This window comes from Delphinus delphis, chromosome 16 (genome assembly GCF_949987515.2).
Source record: "Delphinus delphis chromosome 16, mDelDel1.2, whole genome shotgun sequence".
Taxonomy (NCBI): domain Eukaryota; kingdom Metazoa; phylum Chordata; class Mammalia; order Artiodactyla; family Delphinidae; genus Delphinus; species Delphinus delphis.
This window is the reverse complement of record NC_082698.1, coordinates 60640141-60665011: the sequence shown is the minus strand read 5'-3', so window position 1 is coordinate 60665011 and position 24871 is coordinate 60640141. Positions and strand designations below refer to the sequence as shown.

At 57.3% G+C, this 24871-nt stretch overlaps 2 protein-coding genes across 2 annotated transcripts in view; one reads left to right on the top strand and one right to left on the bottom strand.

Moving 5' to 3' along the window:
• The window catches only part of CDH23 (cadherin related 23), a 392970-nt gene that overhangs the window by 279418 nt on the left and 88681 nt on the right, over positions 1-24871 (top strand). The window contains 7 exon segments of the mRNA XM_060034829.1: positions 1078-1185; positions 7272-7461; positions 7745-7890; positions 10292-10511; positions 12211-12363; positions 14410-14523; positions 16312-16460. Of these exon segments, the coding sequence (XP_059890812.1) occupies positions 1078-1185; positions 7272-7461; positions 7745-7890; positions 10292-10511; positions 12211-12363; positions 14410-14523; positions 16312-16460 (1080 nt within the window).
• On the bottom strand, positions 18799-23028 carry C16H10orf105 (chromosome 16 C10orf105 homolog). Its single transcript, XM_060033737.1, has 2 exons — positions 22818-23028; positions 18799-20054 (listed from the first exon to the last, which is right to left on the bottom strand). Exon 2 carries the CDS (start codon positions 20047-20049, stop codon positions 19678-19680), a length of 372 nt encoding a protein of 123 aa, XP_059889720.1. The 5' UTR covers positions 20050-20054; positions 22818-23028; the 3' UTR covers positions 18799-19677.

The following is a 24871-nucleotide window of genomic DNA, read 5'->3' as shown; positions in this document are numbered from 1 at the left end:
TTCCCACCTGGGACATGGGGGCATTCCGGAGGAGCAAATACTCCCTCTCCTGCCTCCAAAGACCAGCCGGGAAGAAGGCATGAGCCCCATAGTTCCCTCCCTGCCTTGGCACCTGCCAAGAAGCTGGAACAGGTGTTCCTCTCAGAAGAGTGGCTCAGAGCAGGAAGCAGGGCCCTGGAGGGTTTCCGGGAGCCTGTTACCACCCCATCCCTACATTTGCAGCCTAGGTTTGCAAGAGATGATGAGAAATGATGCCTAGGTTTCCCTGCCATGAGCAAGTAGGACCCAGGAAGGCCCAGAGCCCCATCCAAGGCCTTGGTGCCTCTGAGAGTAGGAAGCTAGAGGAAAGCCATTTGAGGATCCTGACTGAGCTCTTAGCTGCAGAAGAGGGTGGGGGAGTGAGACACTCCCTCTGTGGGAGAGCAAACAGGAAGAGTAGCTGACAGGTCCCTTCCTTATCCTCATTTGCTCTCCACCTGGAGCCCTCTCCTGACCTCTCCTTTAGTCCTCATCCCCCCCACAGCAGCTACCCGCATCCTGACCCAGCCAGAGGAGCTGGGGTTGCTATTGCTATCACTCGGCCAGGCACTTGGCTGAAAAATCCCCAGGGCCCTATTCCGTCATGGGAGGCCCCTGCTAATAAGACTCCGAGCTCTATAAATAATTTACCTGGGTGGCAGGTGAGCAGGGAAATTGCTTGGCTTGTAGCTGAGACTGACGGGAGAAGCTCTAGGGATTCTATCAGGTTCCCCACCCCAAACCTCCCGCATGCTGTCGGTCACCTTCAGCCAAGACTAGGGCTGGACAGAACAAGCCCCAAGTCACAGGAACGATTTCAGGGGTCATCTCATCCATTCCTCTGCCTCCTAATGGGACAGCACCTAAACCCTCTGAAGGGTCGTGGCTCCCTCCTGTCCTTGAAAGCCCAGGCCCTGCTCCGAGGCCCCCAAAGCAGGTGGACCTGGTGGAGTTAATGCCAAGGTGCCCCATAGGCATCTGAGTGTGTCCCCCAGCGTGGGCACTGTCCTCGCACAACTCAGCTAGGCGCGTCCCACAGCGCCCCTTGTGGCTTTGCAGGTGAACATCACCCTCCTGGACATCAACGACAACCCCCCCAGATGGAAGGACGCTCCCTACTACATCAACCTGGTGGAGATGACCCCTCCAGACTCTGACGTGACCACAGTAAGTGGCGGTGGGAGGCAGAGCGGCTAGGCGGCCCTTCGCGGGGTGTCTGCCATTCCCACGTGAGCCCTAAGGACCTGCCGGTGTGGTGCTGATGGACTTAATGTTTCCCTCGGAGCCAGCTCTAGGAGCAGAGTTCCAGAAGCTCTCTTGCATGGTGAAAGGCAGTCAGAGGTTGGGGGAAAGCCCTCACACAGTCCTCAGTGACAGCGGACTCCAGGCTTTGTCAAAAGGAGCACAGGCAGCCCAAGGACAGTGCCAGAGGAGCTAGGGCTGGTTCAGCTCATAGCCACCCTTAGGACTGAGACCCTAGGACTCCGGCCACCCCCTCAGGAGAGCCCCCAACCTCCCGTCCCCCTCTCAGATCACGCAAGCTTCAGCTCTGCCCTCAGAGCCTTCCTTCACCACTTCCATCACTGCAGCCATCGGCCTGGGTCAGCTGGCCCAGGGCTGCCCCAGCAAGGGGTTCAGAGTTCAGGGACTTTCTGGCACGGGATGTTCCAGGTTTTCACAGGCTCCTGTGTGTGCTGCGTGCAGGGAATTGACTCAGGGTAGGGGAGGGGAGACACAGCCAAAAACCTCAGGGCGTCCAGAAGGGAGAGCAGAGTCCTGAGGAAGCTGAGCAAAGACCCCACTCGATCCGCTCTGCTCTGGGATTCACATTTGTGAGGCTTTCTTTTCGCCCTCATATTGTGCCCCGTTTGGCCTCATTCAGGGAGGCTTCTCCCCAGATGTCCGGCCCCACGGACGCCAGCCAGCCCTGTGATAGACATGAACCTGACAGATTACGGCAGCCCTGCTGGGACATGCCAGATGCTGTGCGTGTGTGGTCCCACGTGGCAGACGGATTCCTTGCTTCCGCTGTATGATGGAGAAAATGGAGAGTTAGCGTTTGAGGGGTTTGCCCAAGGTCGCAGAGCTAGTAAGATAGTAAGAGATAGTGTCAGGACTGAAACCCAGGTCCCACCTGGCCTTTATCCCTCTGTTGGCTCAGCGGTGCTCTGACAGGTGGCCCAGGTCCCGGAAAACTGGAGAACTCAGGTGGGATGAGAGAAGAGATGGTAACTTTCATATCCAGCTCTCCAGGAAGGCTGCCCCACACTGAGTGCAAGCAACCTTGGCGTGGTGATGCCTAGCCTCCCTGCCCCACACCACATCAACCACAGCCGGTAGTGACGAGGTCCACCTGGTCTAGATGGGAGAGGATGTCAGCCTGGAAGGAAGGACAGAGAGAGAGAGAGAGAGAGAGAGATGGCCATCACATCTGTCCTGTCTTCCTTTGTACAAGTTCAAAATCCGAATGACTCTCGACTCGTGGGCGGGTCCCCCTTGCAAGGATTCCTGTCGGGGGCGGGGGGGGGGGCCGGGGTAGGGATCTGGAATCTGTGTTTTCTCAAAGCCCCAGACTGGGAGCGTCCTTCCAGCTCAGAGCCAGATTTGGCAACAGCTCCCCTAGGCCCTTTCCTCTGTGCTCTCTAGGCTACAGATCCGATGGGCGCTCTCTGCTGCCACCTCATGTACACTAGGGGTCTAGACTAGGACAACCCCAGCCAGAGACCCCAAGAACTGGGGCAGAATATTCACCTGTGAACATCTGTCTGGTCAACTCTTACCTTTGCTTTACGTGACTGAGAAAGTCCTCCCAGAGGGAACTGAGGAGAGAATGTGGCTGCGTGGAACAGCAACCAGGGGTGCCATTATTAGAGAGTCCACCTGCCAGGCAAAAAGTAGTTCGGCCCGGCTGGGACTGCACTTGGCCTTGGGCAGTTCCCAGATCAGGTCCCCGGTAGCCTTCTCCGGGTCGCCAGCCTTTCCTCACATCCTCCGAGCCATGAGCAGGTAAAGACAGTGGGCCAGGGGCCTGCTGCCCAGTGCCCCCTCACTCTCCAGGAAACCTCCACAAACCTTCAGTGAGCACCTACTATGGGCCAGACCCTGTGCTTGGCAGGGGTACGGGAAGCAGCAAGTTTCCTCTCTGCCTTCAGGGAGCTTGGTGTCACTCATAGGCTCAAACCCACCACTGGTTCCCACCTTAACCCTGTGTAAAAGCCAGAGTCCTTACTGGACCCACCCGGCCCACGGGATCTGCCCCACCTTAACTCTGGGGAGATGGACATATGTGTCCACCCCTCAGGGTAGAGTGGACATGGCCATTCCTCCCCCAGCTTGGGGCAGCCACAGGGATGGGGGACTTCAGCTTTTCAGTGACTCATGGTGGTGTTTGAGCCCTGAAAAAAAAAAAAAATGTTAATGACTCAGAATTTCAAAAAGAAAAGCGCAGAATCACAATTAAAGCTTGTTATATTAAACATCTGCCAAACATGTTGTGACAACCTTAGAAATGACGCGATTTAATGTGCGTAAAAATTTCATTGCATGTGAGGACAAATTGTGGGTTTGATTTTCTGGAATTCCCAGTTATGTGTGATGATTGCTAGGATGGCAGAAATGAAGCCCACATTAACTGAGCTTGTCATAGCAAAATAATTTCAAAAGGAATAGTCATAAAAATTCTTTCAGATTTTAGAGCCGTGAAATGTATGTACGCATATATACATGGGTCCATTGTAATACCTTTGAGGGGGCCCCCTGGGGCCTTCTAAGGCCTCACGACGGCCCTGGGTGACGTAGGCGTTGTGGCTGAGGTGTGAGAAAAGTGGGCTTCAGGCAGGGAACAGCTAACCCAGAGGTGACATCAAGGGGGAGGTGATATTTGAACAGAAACTGGCCTACCTGCTGACTCATCTCCCACCCCCCTTCTCAGAGCCACCGCGCGTGCACGCGCGCACACACACACACACACCTTTCAGTTTCCTAAACCTGCTGAACTCTTTCCCACCTTGGAGCCTCTGCGCAAGCTCTTCCTGCCCCCGCAGGGTGCCCTTCTTCCTCTACTCCCCACCCCTGCTCTTCCCATGGCTGGCTCATTCTCCTCCATCTGCCCCAGCTCAAAATGCCACCTCTCTACACTCCGTTTCTTTCAGAGCTGGCCACACAATCCGTGTTTATCTGTTAGTTAGGTTGCTTGCTTATTAAGAGGCAGTATAGCTCAGTGATTAAGTGGGCGCCTCTGGTACTAAAATGTCTGGGCTCTAATTCCAGCCATACTACTTACCAGCTGTGTGACCTTGGGCAAGCTACTTAACCTCTCTGTGCTCCCACCTTCTCAAGTAGAAAACGGGGATAAAGTCTTCACTTGGTAGAGTTGTAGTCATACTTAATGAGCCAAAATACACAAAGTACCCCGGCACACGGCGAGTGGTCAGCAAATGACAGCTGTTGTCGCCATCAGCTGCCCCCGCTGCTGGAATCACATCTGACTTGTTCACTGTTGAGCCCCAGTGCCTAGCACAGTGCCAGGCACATTGTAAGCGCTCAGTATTTGTGAATGAGAGCTGTTGATGAACTTGTTCGCCTTTCATCCCCACCCTACCTGGCTCTCCACTCCACCAGGTGGGGTTGAGTCTTCCCTGTCAGAGGGAGACTAGGGTGTGTGACCGAGGGCCCCTCTAGAGGGAGCCCTGGCCACTGCCCCTGGTGTCTGAAGTGCAGGGTGAGTCCAGTGATTTTTTTCAGAGCTGTGTGCAGACGATCGTGTGCCATGTTCGTGTGCACCGGGAGCTGACCAGGGAGGTGTCTGTGTGCACGTGTGCACCGCGGGCGTCCAACCCGCACGGGCGCGAGCTTGCAGAGTGGCCGTTCTCTGTTTGCAAGTGAGATTTTGGCCCAACTCTCCCTCCCCGCTCCTGCAGCCTCCTTCCAGGACCTGGCTGATAGGCATTGATTTAGAGCCTTTCAGAGCCCTCCAGCAAAATAGAGGAGAGGGGAGAGGGAGAGAATTATTCCCCGTCAGGCCAGGAGAAAAATGACGAGCATGAAATGGGAAATAATGAGGGGAAAGTGGTGAGATTCTATACGATCGCCCAGCAGGGAGCTTGCAGGAGGGGTCCCAGCCCACTGCCTTCTCCTGTGCCTCCATGCCATGACCAGGGAGTGGGCCAAGGGGCCAAGAGTCAGTGCCCACCCCCAACCATGGTCACTTGAAGCAGCTGCCCAAGGTACCCCCACCCCAGCACTCAGGGGTAGTGGAAGGTATCTCAGCACATTCAGCAACAGGCTGCTGCCCTGGAACGGGTGGTTTAACTGCTCTGTACCTCAGTTTCCCTATCCAGAAAAATGGGAATAAAAACTATCTCCCTCCTCTAACTTGAGAGGAGCATTGTAGAAACACAGGGCTTGCTGGTCTCCTCTGTCCATCAGTGGGATGACTTTGCCTGGCTGAAATGATACCAGGAGAGCCTTGTCCCCTGCTGTCGATACAGGGGTGATTGGGTCCCCATTATAGAGGCAGGGAAACTGAGCACCATGCCCGCAGCACAGTGAGGGCTGCTCAGGCCTGGAAGGCTGGGGCCTCCCCCATCCCCATTGGCACAGCAAGGCTGGGAAGGGAGGAGATGGGCTGAGCAGCTGGGGTGGGACTAGAGCCATGTCCCACTCTGAAGCAGAAGAGGGGCCCAGAGTGGCTCGGAGTTCAGCGCCAACATTGGCCTCTCTCCCTGACCTCCCTGGGGCCCAGGGGCAGATGGGCACCCTGAGCAGGCGAACCATCTGTCTGTTCTGGTCTAATGGCCCCTGAGACACCACGGGCTGAGGATTAAGCCAGAGGAGGGACAGATTCTGCCGCCAAAGCACAAAAGACCCCACATCAAGTAAGATGAAGGAGCTGACACGGCCAGGCTGTCATCGCCACGTGTTCTGGAGTTAAGAATGACACCGTCCTGATGCGGCCCCTGGGACTGCGGTCACCACCCGCCATTGATCTTGTCCACCTCTGGTGCCGCAGTGGCCCCTGCAGCCAGGGTTGGGGGTGAGCGGAGGGGTGGGTGCCACTGCTGTCCGGGGTGGGAACTGAGTCAGCTCCGAGGCTGGTGTTGTCTGACACTGAGGCTGGCCCAGGCCTCTCTGAGCTCTGCTTTCCCCTTGTGGGAGGTGGATGGCAGAGAAGGTCCTACAGAGCAGGGGTTGGTGGGCGTGAGGACCTGGGAGAGAATGCGCTGCAGGGTGGGTTGCTCTGGGTTAGGTCAGCAGTGAGGCTGATCCCTTCATGGGGAGGGGCTGGAAAGTTACAGGGGCCAGAGTGTCTGGGCCCCCTGTCCTGAGACCCTCCCCCTTCTCGAGGATGGCGTGCCCCTTCAGGGAAACTCAGGCCTCTCCCTCCTCCAGCCTCCCCTATCCCCAGCCCCATGACTGGCCCACCCTCCAGACCAGGGGACTTACCCATGGCTCCCTTCCCATGCCCTGTCATCCCTGGTGTCCCAAGAGGCCCAGTTCTTTTCAAATTGCCTCACAATCTACAGCTCCAGAGGAAAGAAGAGAGGGTTTGATAAGGAGGAACCCAGTTCCCAAAATCTGTGGTTTCAAATCCTTTCAAAAGATCAGCCAAGGCTTTGGGCTCCCCAGCCCTTCCCAGCCCCCACCCTGAAGAGGTCCGTGGTCGTGAGCTACACGGACTCCTCCCCCAAAAGCTCCATGAACACGTTACCCCACGTGTCTGAAAAGGAAGGATGCTGGCGGTGTTTCCTGCCGGAGGGACCTAGAGCCGCTTCCTGGCTGGGAGACTTTGGGAGACTCACCGTGCCTCATCTGTGAAATGGGCTTAATTATAGGTGTCCTCCTCGTAAGGCTGTTGACACAGCAGGTGGAGAAGGCCTGGTGTCTATGAGGTTCAGGGAGCCTCCTATATGCTGTCGGGTGCTAAGTGTGGCTTTTACAGATCAGAAGCCGAGGCTTGAGTGGGGAAAGGGACTTACCTAAAGTCAGAACGGCGGATGGAGAAGCCAGGAAGCCCAGGACTTCCAGTGCTTGTTCATCTTCTGAACCTCCTTCCTCCCCACCCCCAGAGATCCCCCTGCTGAAGCCAGGAGGGAGACCCACCTCCCAAGTTTCAGCGAGGATACCTCCTGCTCCCAGACAGTGGGGTGCCCAGGCCCGGTGCGTGAGCTCAGACAACCCGGGCGGGCAGCCCGGGCCACAGAGACCCCCTCCCTGGCCTGGGCTCAGTGGAGGGGTCGGTTCCTCCCGGGCAGGTGGTGGCCATTGACCCAGACCTGGGGGAGAACGGCACTCTGGTGTACAGCATCCAGCCACCCAACAAGTTCTACCACATCAGCAGCAGCACGGGCAAGATCCGCACCACGCACATCATGCTGGACCGGGAGAACCCCGACCCCCGCGAGGCGGAGCTGATGCGCAAGATCATCGTCTCTGTCACAGACTGTACGTGCCCGTCACGCCTGGGCTGGGGACCTCCCCCCGTGGCATGTCCTCTGGGCGTCCTGGGACCTACCCAGGAGGGCTGTGTCTTGATGACTAAGAGTGGAGTGACACCCACTTCCCAGTTGTGACCCAGCCCTCGCAGAGGGCAGAGGGAGCTGGGGGTGCAAGGCCCAGGCTGCTTCGTGAAGGGGCCCCTGGGATCGAGGGCCACTGAATCGCCTTTCTCCACCCCCCTTCTTCTCCCACACCGCTCTTTCCCTCTCCTGTCCCCGGCCCCCCCTAGGTGGCACACCCCCTCTGAGCGCCACCAGCAGTGCCACGGTGTTTGTGAACCTCTTGGACCTCAATGACAATGACCCCACCTTTCAGAACCTGCCTTTTGTGGCCGAGGTGATTGAAGGCACCCCTGCGGGGGTCTCCGTCTACCAGGTGAGTTTCCCTTTCCTGGCCCGGGAGCCTGCTGTCTGTCATCTCCCTCAGCAGCCAGCCAGCAAGGGAGCAGTGGGTGCTGTGTGCCCAGCCTTGTGACGGACACTTGGCAGGGGCGGGACAGGGGAGGCCAGCCCGAGACCATCAGACGGGACACACTCCACACCAGACTTGGAGAGCCAGTGCTCTGAGGGATGGAAGTGGAAGGCTTCCTGGAGGAGCAGGGGCTTGAGCTGGGTCTGGAAAGGAGAGCACCACGGGAGATGGTTAAAGGCAGAGGGAGGGAGGGGGACAAAGACTAGAATTCTAGGAAGCCAAATCAGTTTCTCAGGGCCCGATTGTGGAGGGCTGGCCCAAGACCCTCAGCACTTCATGCCTATAGGTGGTTCTAGAACACGAAGAAGGTCAGACGAGTGTAGCCCAGGCATCCCGGCTCCATGGGCAGCCCCCTCTCTCCTGTGCTCTCCTGTAAACCCCAAGGCAGTGCCACACAGCGGGTGGATTCCCCCACTTTTCAGGAGACTTACAGAGACTTTCCCAAGTCCCTGTAGCCGAGAAGGGGTAGGGCCTGAACTTGAACCTGGGTCCTCTGCCTCCTGCTTCATCACCCTTCTGGTCAGGGAGGCCCTGAAGGTCCAGGTTGAGGGGAGGTGATGCCCTCACAGGGGCTATTTAGAAACACTGGAAAGCCCTCAAAGTTGAGATGGGCTTTGGAGTACGATCGAGATGGGTGTGGGTCCCAACTCCACCACCTGTGTGCTGGGTGACTTGGAGCACACTATTTAACCTCTCTGGGCCTCAATTTTCTCACCTGTGAAATGGGGATCAGAAGAGTACCTGGCTGGCTGTGCTGTGGGGATTCGATCAGACACCTGTGTGAGCCACCTGGCGCTTGGATTGCAGGAGATACACAGTAGCCGATGTGCTCGTGATTTATGTGTCTATCGTGAGGGTTTATACCCTAGAGACAGCGGGAGCCCATGGCACAGGGGTAGCCTGATCCCGTTTGCTAAGGATGCCGGGATGGTTAACCTTGGCCATGCCCTGCAGGCCCACTGTGCTTCAGTTTCTTCGTCTGTAAAAGGAGATTAAGGATCCAGGGAGCATTCACTCTCTCCAACAGAACATTCTCCCCAAATGCCCAGCAGGGGGAGCTGTGATCCAGGGAACAGCAGCCAGTCCCTGAGAAGTCCCCCAAATAGGAGGGAGGTTGGCGAGAGAGCCGATGAGCCCCGAGACCTGGTTCTCCAGGGCTCAGAGACAGCAGAGGAAGGAAATGCCCACCAGCACAGCTTCTGAGTTCACAGAGGAACTGTCTCAGAGTCATGAGAAGATGGTGGGAGGAGCTGGGAGCATTTAACTGGGAAACTGTCTTCAGATACAGAAAGAGGGCTCTGACCCAAGCTCAGCGGTTCCCCAGGTGCCCTCTACAACCTCAACCAATAATGATCTCTGCTGAATGTGCAGAAGAACTTTCCCCAGGGATTAGAGCTGTGTGCAGACAAATTGGAAGTAGTGAGCCCCCCGTCATGGAAAGCATTCAAGCCGAGTCTGGATACCCTCTTATCCAACTTGTTGGATGTAAATTAGACCAGATGACTTTGACATTGTCTTTCAATCCTGAGAGTCTTGGCTTGATCCAAAGCTCTTATTTTAACTATTATTGTACATTTTTTCTCAAATGTCTTGAATCGTCTTCTGTAAAACTTTCAACATATCAGGGTCTTGAGTCAGGAGCTCTCATCAGGACTAGAGGTGCAAATGGGAACAGTGTAGGGATTGGAAGGAGGTTTGCCTACACATGGCCTCGAATGGCCTGTTTAAAATAATAATCAAATCCTCAAGTGACTTTTAAAAACAAGTTCTTGATATCATCTTATTTTTGTTGTCTTACAAATGAAAACAAAGCAGGGAAGGGAGTCCTTTTGGTCAAACGTTCTGTGTAGTTGAGCTCCATGTAGTTGAAGGGGTCTGAGCTGTTAACAGCTGCTCCTAGCCAGCAGCACGAGGGCCGGGGGTGAGGGAGACGGCCGAGTTTGGAGGGTCCCGAGCCAGCTGGGGTGAGCCTGGGAGGGCTTCCTAATGAGGAGAGCAGGGTTTTGAAGGGGGGACAGCTGTGGACCTGGACTGTTGTTCTGAAAAACCCCTTTCCTGCACCACCCCACTCCCGGCCGCACTTGTTACATCTGGATACCTTTCAGCTCTGACGTGCTGCCCCCTTAAAGAGCATCTGGGAGGCTGCGCTGGGGACAGTGGCCTGGCCTGAGGCTCTGGGTTGTGGTGGGGGCAGGTGTGTCTGCCGGCGCCAGGCGTGGGTCAGCGGGAAGGAGGGAGTACTTCTCAGGGGATGAGCATCAGTGCTGGTGTCCTCACCCCTCACGCGGCCCCTCCTCTCCCTCAGGTGGTGGCCATCGACCTGGACGAGGGCCTGAACGGGCTGGTGTCCTACCGCATGCCTGTGGGCATGCCCCGCATGGACTTCCTCATCAACAGCAGCAGCGGCGTGGTGGTCACCACCGCCGAGCTGGACCGCGAGCGCATCGCCGAGTACCAGCTGCGCGTGGTGGCCAGCGACGCGGGCGCACCCCCCAAGACCTCCACCAGCACGCTAACCATCCGAGGTGAGGGGGCAGGGGTGCCTCCTGCTGCACTGAGCACATGGCACGGGCCCTGGGGCAGTGGCAGGCGGCTGGGAGCCCACGCTCACCACTGCTGTCCCCTGTCCAGGCGGCACAGGCTACCTTGCCGATGGGCGCCCTCTTCAGCTGGAGCCGTTCGACACAGCAGAGCCCTCTCTGTCTCCACTAAGTCAGAAATGCCGGCAGGGCCTTCTTCCCACCTGGTCACTGCCTTCAGGGTCCCAGAGCCCAGGGGCAGTGGCCTGGACCCACTGCTAAGGTCTCCCTTTTTGATCCTGGCAGCAGCAGAGAGGGCTTGCTCAGGGGGTGGCGTCCTCGGATTCACGAGCAGGCAGGGGAGGTTCAAAACCCTTTGTCCTCGTCTTTGGAGGGACAGACTTTCTATTTGGAGATGTAAAGGGAAGCCTCCCCTCCCGTGTGTGGGGAATGGCTGGAATCGCGGTGGAAGGGCATCACCCCCGGAAGAGGGCAGCTGGGATTCCCAGGCTCCCTAGGATTCCTCATCTTCCTGGGGCCCTCTCGGTAATTCCCACCGTCTCCACCCTCTATGAGGGCGGGGCCAGGCCAGGGAGGGTGACTGTTGCTCATCTACTCTGGCTGTATCTTTAATTCTTAAGACAAAACTGGGACGTGGACATGAGCTGTTGACAGAGGGCCAGGAGTAACCCCAGGGAAGTAAGTTCAGAGTGTAATGGGCAGGATGTGGCCTGTTCTCTAGGACAGGCCTGGTCCCATCCTGGGTCCTGCCAGCCTCTGTGGGATGGGGGTTGGGTGGTGGTTGGCTCGGCACAAACATTCACCCTCCTTAAGCGCGACCCAAGATGATGAAGACTAGAGAGCCGAGTGTTCTCTCTCCTGCTGGTCCAAGGCTTGTGGGCTCCTGGTGCCAGTGTGAGGACCCACATCTGTGCCCGTGATTGGCAGGGCAGGTGTCCAGTCCTCTCAGAGAGGACCCCAGCTTTTTTTTCCAAGGCTCAGCAGAAGCCGTGTCATCAAATGAGCCTATCGTTTCTCCTGACGTTATCACAGAGAGGAGCCGGAGTGGCGCGGGGCTCATTTCACTGAAGGTCATCCCAAGCCCCATCTACCAGAGGAATGGGGGCCTGGCATGCAGAGCTGAAAACACAGATCTATAAGGGAAATGAGACTTTCTTGGCTGGGCTGTGTGGGGCGCGGAAGGAAGGGTAGCTTTCAAAGCCAGCTACTTTCCCTGGGACAAACTGGGGACGGGCTTCCCCAGACCCCCACCCCACCGCTCCCTCACCGTGTGACTTTGGACAAGTCATTCAGTTGCTCTGAGCCTCCTCGCCTATATAGTGTGTCTAATGACGGCTGCCTTGTGAGGATGATGTGAGGGGCCCGTGTGGTCCTGTAGAGGCAGCGCTTAGCATCGCTTGGCACCTGAGGAGAGCTGAGAAATGGTGATCATCGTCATCATAACTTATCGTCGTCGTTGTTAGGCGTGTATTGGAAAGAGGCTGTGGGGAGCTGTGGGAGGGTGTGGATCTCTGGTCAGCTCTGTCCCGGCCCCAGCGGCCATGGGGGCCCTCAGCTCATGACCCGCAGGTGTCGACTCCTAGGAAATGTGCTTCCATTGGTCTGTGGCACGAGCCACTGCCTTTGGAGCTGGTCGTTTAGAGCAGAAGCCAGGCCTAGCCCTGACCACCGACTCTGCCCACAGTGCTGGATGTGAATGACGAGACACCCACCTTCCACCCTGCCACATACAACGTCTCCGTGTCCGAGGACGTGCCGCGGGACTTCCGGGTGGTCTGGCTCAACTGCACCGACAACGACGTGGGCCTCAACGCTGAGCTCAGCTACTTCATCACAGGTCCGGCCCTGCCTCCACCCCCTCCCGGATGAGCAGCCAGCCGGGAGAGGGGAAGGGGCCTGAGTCAGCCATCAGGGTTTTGCTGCTGCTGGGGTCTCCCTGAGGATTTGCCCTTGACTTCTCCTCAGGGTTTTGCTCCTGGGTCCCTGTGGTCTGGCTCTCTGGGGGCCTCCTGAACCTGCAGGGGGACGGGGGTGGGGGGGTGGACTTCCTGAAGTTTATTCTAGAGGGTGGTGGAGCCAGTGACTCCTGGGGAGGAGCCCTGCCCCCCACTCCACCCCATATCAGGGTGACAAAGCAGTGACTAGAGGAATGTGGCCTTTTCCTTCCTTGGGGACCTTTCACCCATGAGGAGAATTTGCATCTGTTTAGAGGCAGATGGCTTAGACATCCCTGAGTGAAATGGTTTTCGCTTAAAAGTGTCAAGTGGCTACCACTTAGAGACCTGTGGAGAAATACTATGAGGCCATGTCTGGCTCAACAGTAGAAGGGGAGCCATGATCGATTAGTGATGTCTGCCACGACAGTAGGCTTGGTAGGTGGTGGCAAACATGCCACGTATTAGTCATTCCTGGATTAGAACAGTCTACCAGCATTCTTCAGTCCAGGACACACATGAGAGGTGCTGGAATGCATGGCAGGGAGCAGGGCAGTTCTTTCACATTCCTCAGCCCTCCCTCGGCCATTTTACTGGCTCAATCTTCCCTCTGTCCATGGCCTACCTGCAGCCACATTACATGCACACTCATATACACACATGCCGTGCACACACCAGCCTCCCTGATGCCTCTCCCCCGGAGCAAGGAATCCCAGACTACGGCCCGCCCACCGTTGCAGCCCAGGTGAACTGCCAGGCCTCTGCCTCCCTTTCCAGATCCTTTCCCTCCTTCCCCCCGCTAAAGGAGCCCTACACCCTCAGGCCAGCTCCTTACAGGCCGGTCCTCAAGACTGCTCTGGAAAAGGCTGTTATCAGGACCCCCACATGGCACGAGCCATGGTTTGGCCACCAGCGCTACTTGTGTCCTAGTTCCTTCCCTGCCCCTTGGAGTCAGGTTGTGTCCCTTGTAGATGGTGCTTCAGGCACTGGGGAGCAGATACTGGAGGCTCAGGGAACGGGAGCAAACCATGTGAGGACAAGGGAACACCTGGCGGCAGCCCCTAGAATGACTTCCCAGTGCCTCAAAGTGGCCAGTTTCTGCTGACCTGAGAGCCCTCGCAGCCCTAGGTTTCTCGGATTTTAATTCTGCACATTCCGCCCAACGCTGTGCTGTGTCCTGAGCCAAGCTAGCCCAAGCCCGATGCAGTGGCGCCCTCTGCTGCCCAGAATGCCACACTGCCTCCCAGCTGGCAGGGGAAGGGTCTCCACACTGTTCTGATGGAGTCCTTTCCTGGCTTGTGTCTGCCTCAGGGAGGAGGCCCTCACCCTTCCCACCTGTCCCAGAACTCAGGAGGACTGTCTGAGGCATGTCTCCTGTCCACCTGCTTCTACTCTTTACTCTGTGGAGCCTCCAGGAGTCCCCACTCAGAGGGCCCAAGAACGCTCGGCTGACTCCAAAGTCCTTGGCCACATATAAAAGCCCCAGCCCAGGTTAACTGCTCAGACACTTCTACCCGACAGGCAGGTGGCAGAGTGGAGAAGGACTCAGACTCGGGAATCAGACTGCTGAGTTGGGAGTCCTACACCCCGAATAGGTGACTGTACCCTGTAACCTCACTAAAGGACTGTTTTCCTTCTCTGCAAAGTAGTGATCGTGCAAATGAGAGGAAATGTTCCACGAAGTGGCTGGTACACAGTAGGTGCTCAATGAATGTTAGACCCTTATGATTTTCAGGCATTTGACAGTTCACCTAAGCCCACATAGGCCACGCCCTCATCAGATTCCCCCAGGACCCCCTTCCCTGGCAAAGCCGAGTGGAAAGCACAGCCTTTCACCCCCGGACCACCCCTGGAGTGTCCTGGCTCAGAAGCAGAGCTGGGTGCCACTGCCCTTTCCCTGGCCGGGAGCTCTGTTTCCTGACCAGAGCTTCATTCTCTCTTGCCCACAGGTGGAAACGTGGATGGGAAGTTCAGCGTTGGCTACCGCGACGCCGTCGTGAGAACGGTGGTGAACCTGGACCGGGAGACCACAGCCTCATACACGCTCGTCCTGGAGGCCATCGGTAGGCACCAGTGGGTTCACGTGGGGTGGCCTTCCAGGAGCCAGGCCTTGAGCCAAAGGCTCTGCCCTGATGCCACTGGAGAAAGGGCAACCAGACCCTCAGTATACTACTGTGCACTCGCGGGCCGTGAGGCTCGGCACGTGGCGCTACCTGCCAAGGTGGTGTGGCAGGGGCTGTGTGGGAGCCATACGGGAGAGCAGCACGTAGACAAATCACTGCAAAACCAGGAGGACAAAGCAGAAAGGGAAGAAGGTGTGGCCCAAGGGTAGCAAGCACAGAGGGTGGTGGAAACATGGGGAGGGGGTAATCAAAGCAGGCTTCTCGGAGGAAGTGGCCTCTACAAGTGCCTTTCAATTAATTAGGACTCTTGGCGGCAAATTTTAAAATAAACTGACTTCAACCGTGTAGGCTCACAAAACCAGTCCACGGGGAGATGGAGCTTCAACTATGACTGGCTTTGGGGCTCAGGTGATGCCACCAGGCCTCAGTCTCTCTGCACTGGCTGGCTCTGCCCCCTGCGTGTTGGCTCCATCCTCTGGCTCACGTGGTGACAAATCCTTGCTGCAGTCCCGGCCTTAATCTGGGTTCAAGTGCAGCAGCAGCATTCCTCCCTAGGGTGACCGTCCTTGCCTGGTCACGCAGCAACTGGGCACAAGCTCCCTCTCCCAGGGAAGATGATCCAACAGCTGCCCCTGGGGCTGAGCCCTGGGAGGGTCCTGCAAGGAACCGAAGGGGCAGAGCCCCTGGATACCTTAGGCTTAGAAATCAAGCAGAGCCGCCATCCCTGAATGCAGGGATCCAATCCATCCTGTAGGTGGGTTTGACTCAACTCATGTTTCATAAGAAATGACAATTCACTGTGAATGTTTAAAAATCAGGAGCTTTTATTTAAAAGCTCAGACGTTTGATTTCTCCTGAGAAATCAGAAGATCTAGTGTCACTGGGCCCCCTCCTGCCTGTCCAGTGTGGACCGGAGCAGAGGACAGCTGCCCCTTGAGGCAGGCATGCCCAGGTGTGGGGGTCTTACCTTCCTGGCCCTGACGGCAGTCAGGTTTGGCATCTCAGGACCTGTATCTGGTTCTTAGGGCTGCTGTAACAAAGTACCACAGCCTCGGTGGCTTAAAGAACAAATTTATTCCCTCATGGCTCTGGAGGCCAGAAGTTCAAAAGTAGTTGTCCACAGGGTTGCATTCCCTCCAGAGGCTCCAGGAGAGAATCCTTCCTTGCCTCCTCCCATTTCTGGTGGCTCTAAGGGTTCCTTGTGCGTGGCTGCAGAACTCCAGTCTCTGCCTCCAACGTCACGTGGCCTTCTCCTCTCTGTGTCAAATCCCACCCGCCTTTCCCTCATAAGGACCCTTGGCATGGGGTTTATGGCCCACCCAGAAAATCCAGGATACCGGATACCTCATCTCAAGATCCTTAACTTAATTACATCTTCAAAGACCCTCCTTCCCAATAAGGTTACACGTACAGGTTCCCAGGGATTTGCCATGGCTGTATCTTTTGGGGGCCACCATTCAACCCACCTCATGCCTCAGTTACCTCCTTTGTAAAATGGGGGTGATGATAAGAGCGCCCGCTTGGCAGGCTTGCTGGGAGGATTGAATGAGTTAGAATAGCGTCTGGAACATATTAGATACGGTCAGTGTTGTTCCTAATCTAAAGAGAAAAAGAGCCCCCCCTTGCAAAGGCCAGAGCAGGTGGGGGGACAGGGCATACCTGCGGCTGGTGCCCGGGAACGTGCCTCTCAGGCAGCTGCTAACACCCATCCTCTTTCACCTCCTACAGACAATGGCCCTGTGGGCAAGCGGCGCACAGGCACGGCGACCGTGTTTGTCACCGTCCTGGATGTGAATGACAACCGGCCCATCTTTCTGCAGAGCAGCTATGAAGCCAGCGTCCCCGAGGACATCCCTGAGGGCCACAGCATCGTGCAGGCAGGTGGCGGCCGGGGCACAGGCAGGGCCACGCTCAGCTCAGAGCGCACGCGCTCAGTGGCCTCGCAGCAGAGCGGGCTGGAAATAGGAGAGGGTCCAGCTGCTGCTCCAAAAGTAGCCGGCGCTGTGGCCAAGGGGGGGCCCAGGCTCCCTTCTCCCTCCTGGGGAGAGTAGGCCCCGAGGTTATGTAGCCCAAGATGGGCCCTTGCTCCCCGCGAGACAGAAGGAGGGCCTCGGCCCTCCTCTCCTCCCTCCCTCCCCCACAGTCCTCTCCCATCCCCCACTGCACCCAGAAAGGCCTTTCAGAGCAGGGGGAGCTAGAGGTGTCACGTTTTCCCAGAAAGGAGTGAGGAGCGAAAGCCAGGGCCCAGTGAGGCCCGGAACAGAGCTGCTTTCACTGGGCTTTTGGCTGAAGCTCCCCTCTTGGGAAATAAACCGGCACAGAAAGAAAGGGCTCCTTTGCCCGGGGAGCAGGAGCGACAGCCTTGGGCCTCGAGGGAGGAAGGGGGGGACCTGGAAAGGAGGCTGGGTGCCCTCCCCAGCCCTCGCTGGAGGCCTCAGTTGCTGCGTGGGGAGGGAGGCCGGGCATGAATCACCCTCTTCACCAGCTGAGCGCAGGGTTTCCCATTGGAGGCTGAGCCCAAGAGCGAATCTGGGCCTGCCCGCTGGGCCGGGCTCCGGGGCTTGGGAGGGGCAGGAGAGCAGGAAGCTGGGAGTGTGCCCCCTCCCTGCATCAGGGCCGGGCGTGGGGCAGGAGGGGAGCCGGGGGCAGGGCGCTGACTTCCAGAGGTGCCGAGAGAGAGTCCAGGAAGCCACGGGGGGTTGCTGGACTCTGGGGGCTGGTTCTAGAAAAGGGGTCTGTCCCTCTGAGCCTCAGCTCCTAGGGGTTTAGAGACACCCCACATGCACCAAGCTGTGGGGCCCCGCCTCTCCCCTAGCCCAAAACCTAACACCCGTCTCCCAGGACCAACCTGGGGACACAGCTGGGGGTCTGGCAGCCTTTGAGAGCCCCTCCTCCTCCCCAGCTTTTCGTCCTTCAGGCCGGGGGTAGCCTTACTGCCCACCCCGGTGACACCACGTGCTAGGCAGAGCACGCTGGCGAGCGGGGGTCGGGGGACCGGCTGCAGGCAGAGTTCAGCCTGGGATGCCTCAGGGAGAGCTGGCGGGAGGCAAAGCAGGGAGGCGTCACTAATCTGGAAGGGAGGGGGACACAGCACTGCAGGAGGGGGCCTGCGCACTTTCTAAACCCCAAGAATTGGTTTCTATTTATACAAACTACTCAGACTGAAATCCTAGAGCTCTGTGAGTAATATAAGGCAGGCCTGATTCTTCCCGTTTCTCAGGGAGAAATTCAGGCACTGGTGATTTCTCCAAGGCCCCCCTGGAAGTAAGTTTCTGGCCAAGGCGGGCTCGCTCTTTGATGTGATGTCAGGCTGACCCAAAAGGAAGGTACACTGGGCCTGTCCAAGAGGGCCTGCTTGGACAGAGAGCTTCTCCGTAGAAGCATCAGAAGGGAGAAGGGGATGCCCCCCGGGACTAGACGGGGCCACCCTTCACTCAGTCAACAGAGGCCCCATACTTCTGAGCCCAGAGCTGGTGAGGCAGAGTGAGGGGTTGGATGCGGTCTCGCTCTCTGGGAGCTCCCAGGCTTGTGGGAAGGCGGAGACACAGGGATGACCCACACTGCCGAGAGCAAGTGTCCCTGCCCTCCCTTGGTTTCAGGTAGGAGGTGGTTTCAGGTGTAGAGCAAAGAGGGCTTCCCAGAGGGCGCGCCAGGTGAGCCGCAGCCAGGGGAGGACAGGTATTTCAGTTTACCTGGAGTCTTGGGTCAAGCAGAGGCTAGAAGGATCATTGACAGCCAGCTCCCAGTGGGCACCAAACACCGGACGAAGGAGCTCTGGCTTGACCTGGCAGTAGGGAGCCAGCGAAGGTTTTGGAGCCGGGGATGACAAAATCGGAGCTCACCCCGTGAGGAGACTCGGCTGGCTGTGCTATGGGGCGTAGCACGGCGCGGTGGAGCAGTCCGCGGTGGGCCCGGCGGCCCTGGCCAGATGACTCTCTGGGGCAGAAGCTGGGCAGTTCAGACCCCTCTGCCCACCCGCCAAATTTGGCACCCAACCAAAGTGTTTAACCCCAGCATCGTGACGAGAGGCTGAAGGTTTGGGATTCTGAGAAGCCCACCTTGGTGTGGGATTACTTTGACAGTAGCCAGTCAGTGAAGCAGTGGCCAAAAATACAGATAGCACACGTTATGTGGTCCGAGCCGGAGGGCCCACAGCCGTCCTGGAGAGAGCTGGGCCCTTCCCCTCGAAGGAAGGCCGCCTCCTTCCCTGGGTGACGCATGGAGCCGCTATGTTGTGTCCTCAGAGCCCAGATAGCAACACCTCCAGCTGCTGGCAGTGCCTCCTCCCACTCTGACACAGGACCAGTCCTGGCCTGTGCAAGGAGCTTCTTAACTCATTCTCAGCGCGTTCCTCATCCATCTTAGCAGAGGCGCATGGGGGCCGGGTGCGGGGGGGCACGCCAAGATGACAGCCGAGATTGTGATTGGCTGGGTGGTGTTGAGCTCCTCCTGCTTGCCCCTCCTCCCAGCAGGGACACAGCATCTGATCCACCCAAGGGTGCTGGCTGCTCCCGTGTATCACAGGCAAATGCTGGCAGGCCCAGGAAGTCCGAGGAGAAGACTCCCTGGGTTCCCCTTTGCCTTGGGCACTGAGTTGGCACAGAGGGCAGGACACTCCCTTATCCCCAGCAGGGGCTGAGTATTTCACTTGGCTGGAGGGAACCTTTGGCCATTCAGCAACTCGCACTGGAATCTGAGCTGGGTTTTGGCACCTGGAGGGCGGGCAGGGCTTCTGCTGGGAAGCAGGGGCGCCGCTTCCTGGAGACGGTTGGTGCCTGGTGGTCAGAGAGGGGCCCTGGGGGCCCCAGGTTTGTACCGTTCAGAGCCTTGGGCCAAGGGTCCCCATGGCTGCAGGCGCTCAGCTTGGTCCAGGAGTCTTCCAGCAGGCAGCAGCTAGAGTGTCTGCAGGAAGGAAGGTGTTCTTGCAGGGGCCGTCTCTGGGAAAGGCCACAGGCCTGGGCACACAGGGAACCCGTGGGGGTGAGCGCGTGGCCCATGTTGTTTGGGCCACTGTCCTCTTGCAGCCTGTGGTGCCGGTTTCCGTCTGAGGCAGGAGGGCCTGCAGATGGACCCTGGAGTAGGGGGACACTCTTGTCACATCTTTGTAGATTCTGTGCAGTCACAGTCGTCGTGGTCCTCTCTGCCCGGCAGGGGGCGCCTTGGGGCAGGCCAGCCACGGCGGAAGCTGTGCAGGGAGCGGCGCAGCGAGCCCAGGCGCTTCCAGAGCCGGAGCTGGGGCTCACTGGGGCTCCCCGGGTGGTGCGGCATGCACTCGCAGGCCCAGCGGCGCCTCGGCTCCAGCGCAGCGGGCTTGCAGAGGGTCATGAACAGCAGACAGGTGGCCAGCAGGAGGAAGATGCAGGCCAGGGCAATGAGCACGGGGATGGGGTCAACTGCCACTGAGAGCCTCCCCGGAGTGGCAGGAGCTGTGAGGAAGGCGAGGGGGCTGGGGCCCTCTGTGCTCATGGCTCCTGCAACAAGAATGGGACAGGAACAAATCAGGTGGACTTGGGACTGGAGAGGGAGGGGAACTTCGATGGACTCTAGACACAGCTAACCTAGCTGCAGATAGCATTACGGTCATTTTACAAGTTAGAGCAATGAGGCTGGGAGAGGTAACAGGTCTAAGGTCACACACTGGGAAAGTGATGGAGCTGGACGTGAACTCATGGAGGAGGCACGAGGGTAGTGCCTTCCGGCATTTTAAAGTCAATTTTCATGAATTACAATAGTCTTAGACTGAAAACTTGGGATCTAAGACCAACTCCATCACTAAGGTGCTCTGTGACCAGGAACGATTCATCAATCATAGGAGGTTGCAGCAGGCAAGGACCCTAGCAGTTATCTAATGCCAAGACTGCAAACTGGGGACGCACCAGTGTGTTTTGTTGGGTTCTTGCAGTGTTTTTATAAATTTAAATTAATTGTGAATATTTTTAAAAAACAAAAGGAAACCAAGATATTTCACATAAATATCTGAACGTCTGGCTTCTCTTGAAATTTCAGAATTTCAACACTGGCAACATGGGGCCAGGCACCCAGTGGCCGCGGCTGAGCCGTAGCTGCCCCGTTTAGACAGGGTGCTGGCCCCCAGCCCATCGCACTCCCTGCCCTCAGGCCCCCTGCACACCTGTGTCACCTGCCTGGCCCTGGGGGAATTTCTATTGGTGCTTCCTGAGGAAGACCAACCTGCTCCCTTGACAAGTGAGGAAACTGAGGCCCAAATAAGGGACTGCCAAGGTCACACTGTGAGCCAGTGGGCAAGCAAGACCAGGACCAGGTTTCCTGACTCCTGGCCCAGTGGCCTTGCCACCCCGTTGGCTCCCAACTCTCTCCCAGGACTCCCTGAGCAGCTCTGAGAACAGGTGGGGAAGAACCCACAGAGAGCAACTGAGTTGACAAGATGGGGCTCGAAACCCTGACATAGTCACCTGTTATCACTTAGGATCATCCCACTAGAGGGAGGACGGCAGGTGGTCCTTATAGCTGGAAAGTCAAGTTGAGCTTCTGGCTGCAAATTAAAATGCTTACAGAGCGCAGATGGTAGATAACGTGTGACCAGCGGGACAAGTGGGCAGGCCTACCTGGAGAGCAGAGGCCGAGGGGCCTCGGCCAGGCTGATGGAATGCCGGAAGGCAAGCCCCTGTGGTCCCCTTCCAGGTTCCCGAGAGAAACCAGAAATCTGGACTTTTTAGGCAAACGTTCCTGATGTTTAAATATTGGCAACTAATTCAAATCTGGCTAAGGGGGGGGGGGGGGGGGAAGACACTGCAAAGGACAAACAAACTTGATTTTTTAAAAAATCGAAATGAATTTTCAAATATTTAAAATACTACAACAGGCCAAACAAAATGCATAAGGAGGCTACATCTAGCTTCCAGGCCAGTGTTTGTGATCTGTGATTTCTACAAACACAGGACAGGAAATCCAAAAGGGGGTCTAATAAGAAATAATCATCTATTTCTCTTTGACCTTGGAGACTTTCATGAGCCTGATGGGTAACAGATTTCCCTCCTTTTCCCAACTTGCAGCTTATGCTAACTCAGTCAAGGTCTAGCGCCAACACTAGACAGAAGGAAGGGCTTTAGGTCGTGCCCTGCCGAGGCTCTGCATGTGGGCTGCAGAGTCCAAATCAGCAGGCAGAGGGGAGTGGAGAGGGGCGGCCCAGCCCCACGCTGCCCAGGCACTCACCAGCAGCCACAGGACCTAACTCCCGGCTGCCTGTACACAGCCTCCTCCCGCCTGCAGCCTCCCCTGTGCCCGGCAGCGACTGAGGGCATCCAGTGCACCCCCACCCCCCACCCAGTTCCCACCACACTCCTTCCAGCATTTCCAGACAGGACATGACCCCTCCCAGCTCCCAGATGGAAACTCTCATGCCCAGCTAGCTGCCCAGGGCCTCTGCCTCTCGGGCATCAGGCCTAGAGAGTGCTCTGGCCGGGCCATACGTGGGTTGGCCCTTCCTTGAATCTGAGCAGGGAAGGAGGATGGGGTATGCCCACCACCATGTCCCATGAGGAGAAAACTGCCCGTCCGTCTGTCCTACCCAGGGCAGTGCTTGGCTGGGAGTAAGAAAAGGGCATTCGGAAGTGGGAAAAGTCTCAATCCTACTAGTCCTAATGTTATTTCAAGGCCTTCCCATGGATCTGAAGACCCTATCAGGCCAGCAAAGCAGGTCCAGGCTTCAGTCCTTGGGGCAGCGCTTTAAAAAAAGATAAGTGAGGCTATAATTAGCATTCGAGTATTTTCCTTCAAAGCAAGAGGTTCCAAAGTGCTTGAAAACATCAAGCCATCCCCCCGGGACGCACAGCAAAGCCAGCTGCAGGCCCCCTTGATACCCTCTCTGAGCAGCCAGCAGGGACCCGTCGTTCTGGGGAAAGGAGACCTCCATCAGACCAAGGCTTGGAATGATTTTGAGAGCAGCTGAAGCCTCCCCCTGCCTGTTGGAGTCCAAGGCATGCCGGCAGGCCTTGCTCTGGACATATCTCTGCAAGCTTAGTCTAGAACCTTCTTTCTTCATTCAGAGCTCCATAGAGCAGGGCATGCTGTGAGCAGAGGGGACTGATGTCAGCACGACTTTCTATATAGCCTCGGACTAACCACTGCTCCTACTGGGCCTTTCCGCTCTCCAGAAGAGTGGAGGGATTCCCCAGGTCTGAGCACGCCCTCACATTCTCCCTAAAGTACCCCAGGAAGGGTGCAGCCCCACTTTCCTGCAGTCCCCCAGCACTGACCTCTGAGCCAGCCCTCAGCAGTCCCCAGCCGGGCGAAGAGTTCTTCTCAGCTGTCCAAGGGAGGCCCCAGGAGCACCGGGCACCACTGTGACCCAACCTGCCCTAGGCTCTGCCTTGCCCTGTGCCCCTCAGCCAGCCAGGCAGAGTGGCCTTCGCCCCTCACTCTCCAGTTAGACCTGGCTTTGTCTGGGAGAGCCTGGGCCCTGCCTTGAGGGAGGGGACAGCCAGGAGGGTAGGGATGGCAACTGGGCTGGGAGAGGGGAGCGTTGCAGAGGAGTTGGGAGCTCCCGAGCCTTCCCACGGCCTCACTCCAGCCTGTCTCCTTGGAGCCCTCTGGAGGGGCGGAGGCACTGGGGAGATGCAGGGGGAGGGTTTCCCTGCCTCTGCACCCACAGCTCTCACCTTCCCGTTGGATGTTTGAATAGTATGGTCAGGGGCAGCCAGCGGCTTGCTATTCAGTGCCTGCCAGCCTTCAGGTTACCAGGGAGAGGGGCTACAAGCCACACAGCGGGAGGGGAACAGGCAGAGAGATGGGCCCTGATAATCCCCAGGCCCCCCTCCCCTCAGCTTCCCAGCAAAGCACCTCCCTTTGAGGGCGTCTGGCTGCAGAAGTGAGGGAGAGAGGCATTTTCAAAGGTCAGAGAGATAACAGGGCAGAAAGCACAGGACTGAGAGACAGCCAGGGCTGTGCTGCTTGTAGCTTGGGTGGGCCCTTGGAGACCCTCCAGGTGGTGGCCGCACGCGCGCACGCACACACACGCGCGCGCGTGCGCACACACACATGCACACACACACACACACACACACCCCTCCCCCTCCCCTCCCCCTCCCCCAGCCTCCTTTCTTCCTGGAGGCCAGCACTTCCCTGGCAACCAGCTGCCTGCTTAGGAGCCTAAGTCTTAAGCAGCTTTCCCATCAAGGACCCCCAAGCTCCCAGAGATATAACACGGAGGTGGGGAGTTGTGGCTCTGCCCAAGGCCTGAGCCTGGGCTCCACCTGCTTGTTTGGAGCCTCAGTTTTTGGCATTTAGCTCTTCCCTCCTGCCCTTAGCCCTTGACAACAGAAGAAGTATCCTCTGCATAGCCCCAAATGGATAGTATTGCCAAGTCCATTAGACGACTGAGGGGTCATCTCATCCATCCCCCTGTCTCTCGGATAATGAAACTGAGATATAAAGAGGTGTGGCCTGGCCAGGGTCACCCAGCAAGTTAGTGGTAGGATTTGGTGCTTTCCCTGAAAAGCGTGGGCAGGCGTGGGCACCAGGCATCTGGTGCTGTGAGCTGCATCAGCCTAAGGATGTTCCCACTGCCCAGAGCTCCCACTGGGATTGCTGCATCTTACACCTCGCCCTTCAGTGAATCTCATTTTCCTTCACCTTCTCTTCCCAAGCTGACTGCACACCTCATCTATGGCCTTCATTCTTCTTAGATGGTAGGAGGCAACACTCCCAGGGTGGTGCAGGCTGCCAGGGGAAGTCCCAGCACGGATGGAAGACACCCAAGGACATCCACTGGACAGCTTGGCCCTCTCCCCTGTCCTGAGCCCTTCCAGATCCGGACTGTTGAAGTGCCCCACTACATCCCTCCACCTATTAGCTCTTAAGACTTCTCATGGGAGAGAAGAAGAACTCCACAGCAAGGGGCAACCCAGCCATACCACCTCCAGTATAAATCAAGAGGGCCTCCCAGGAAAAGGTGGCCTATCTCACAATGTCCAGCCTTCAACATCTATCTCTGCACCAGGCATCAGACCAGATGCTTTGCAGAGATTATTTCTAATCAACCCCGCAAGGTTGGTTATCATTGTACCTACTGAGGCTCAGTGGGGTTACGTGTCTATGGCCACATAGCCAGTAAGTGACAAAGTCAGGATTCACGCTTGGGTCTCCCTGACCCAGACCCTCTGTTCCTTTCACACCAACAGACTTCCCCTTCTGCCCACCATCAACACACTTTTCAAAATCCTTAGACGCACAGCACAGGGTTGAAGTGATTGGCAGAGACAAGAGGGCAGATCCAGAAGAAGTGGGAGGGTCCCAGGCATTACAAAGCAAG

Coding starts and splice junctions, on each gene's coding strand:
- C16H10orf105 (XM_060033737.1), bottom strand. CDS start 20,049: ATGAGCACAGAGGGCCCCAGCCCCCTCGCCTTCCTCACAGCTCCTGCC.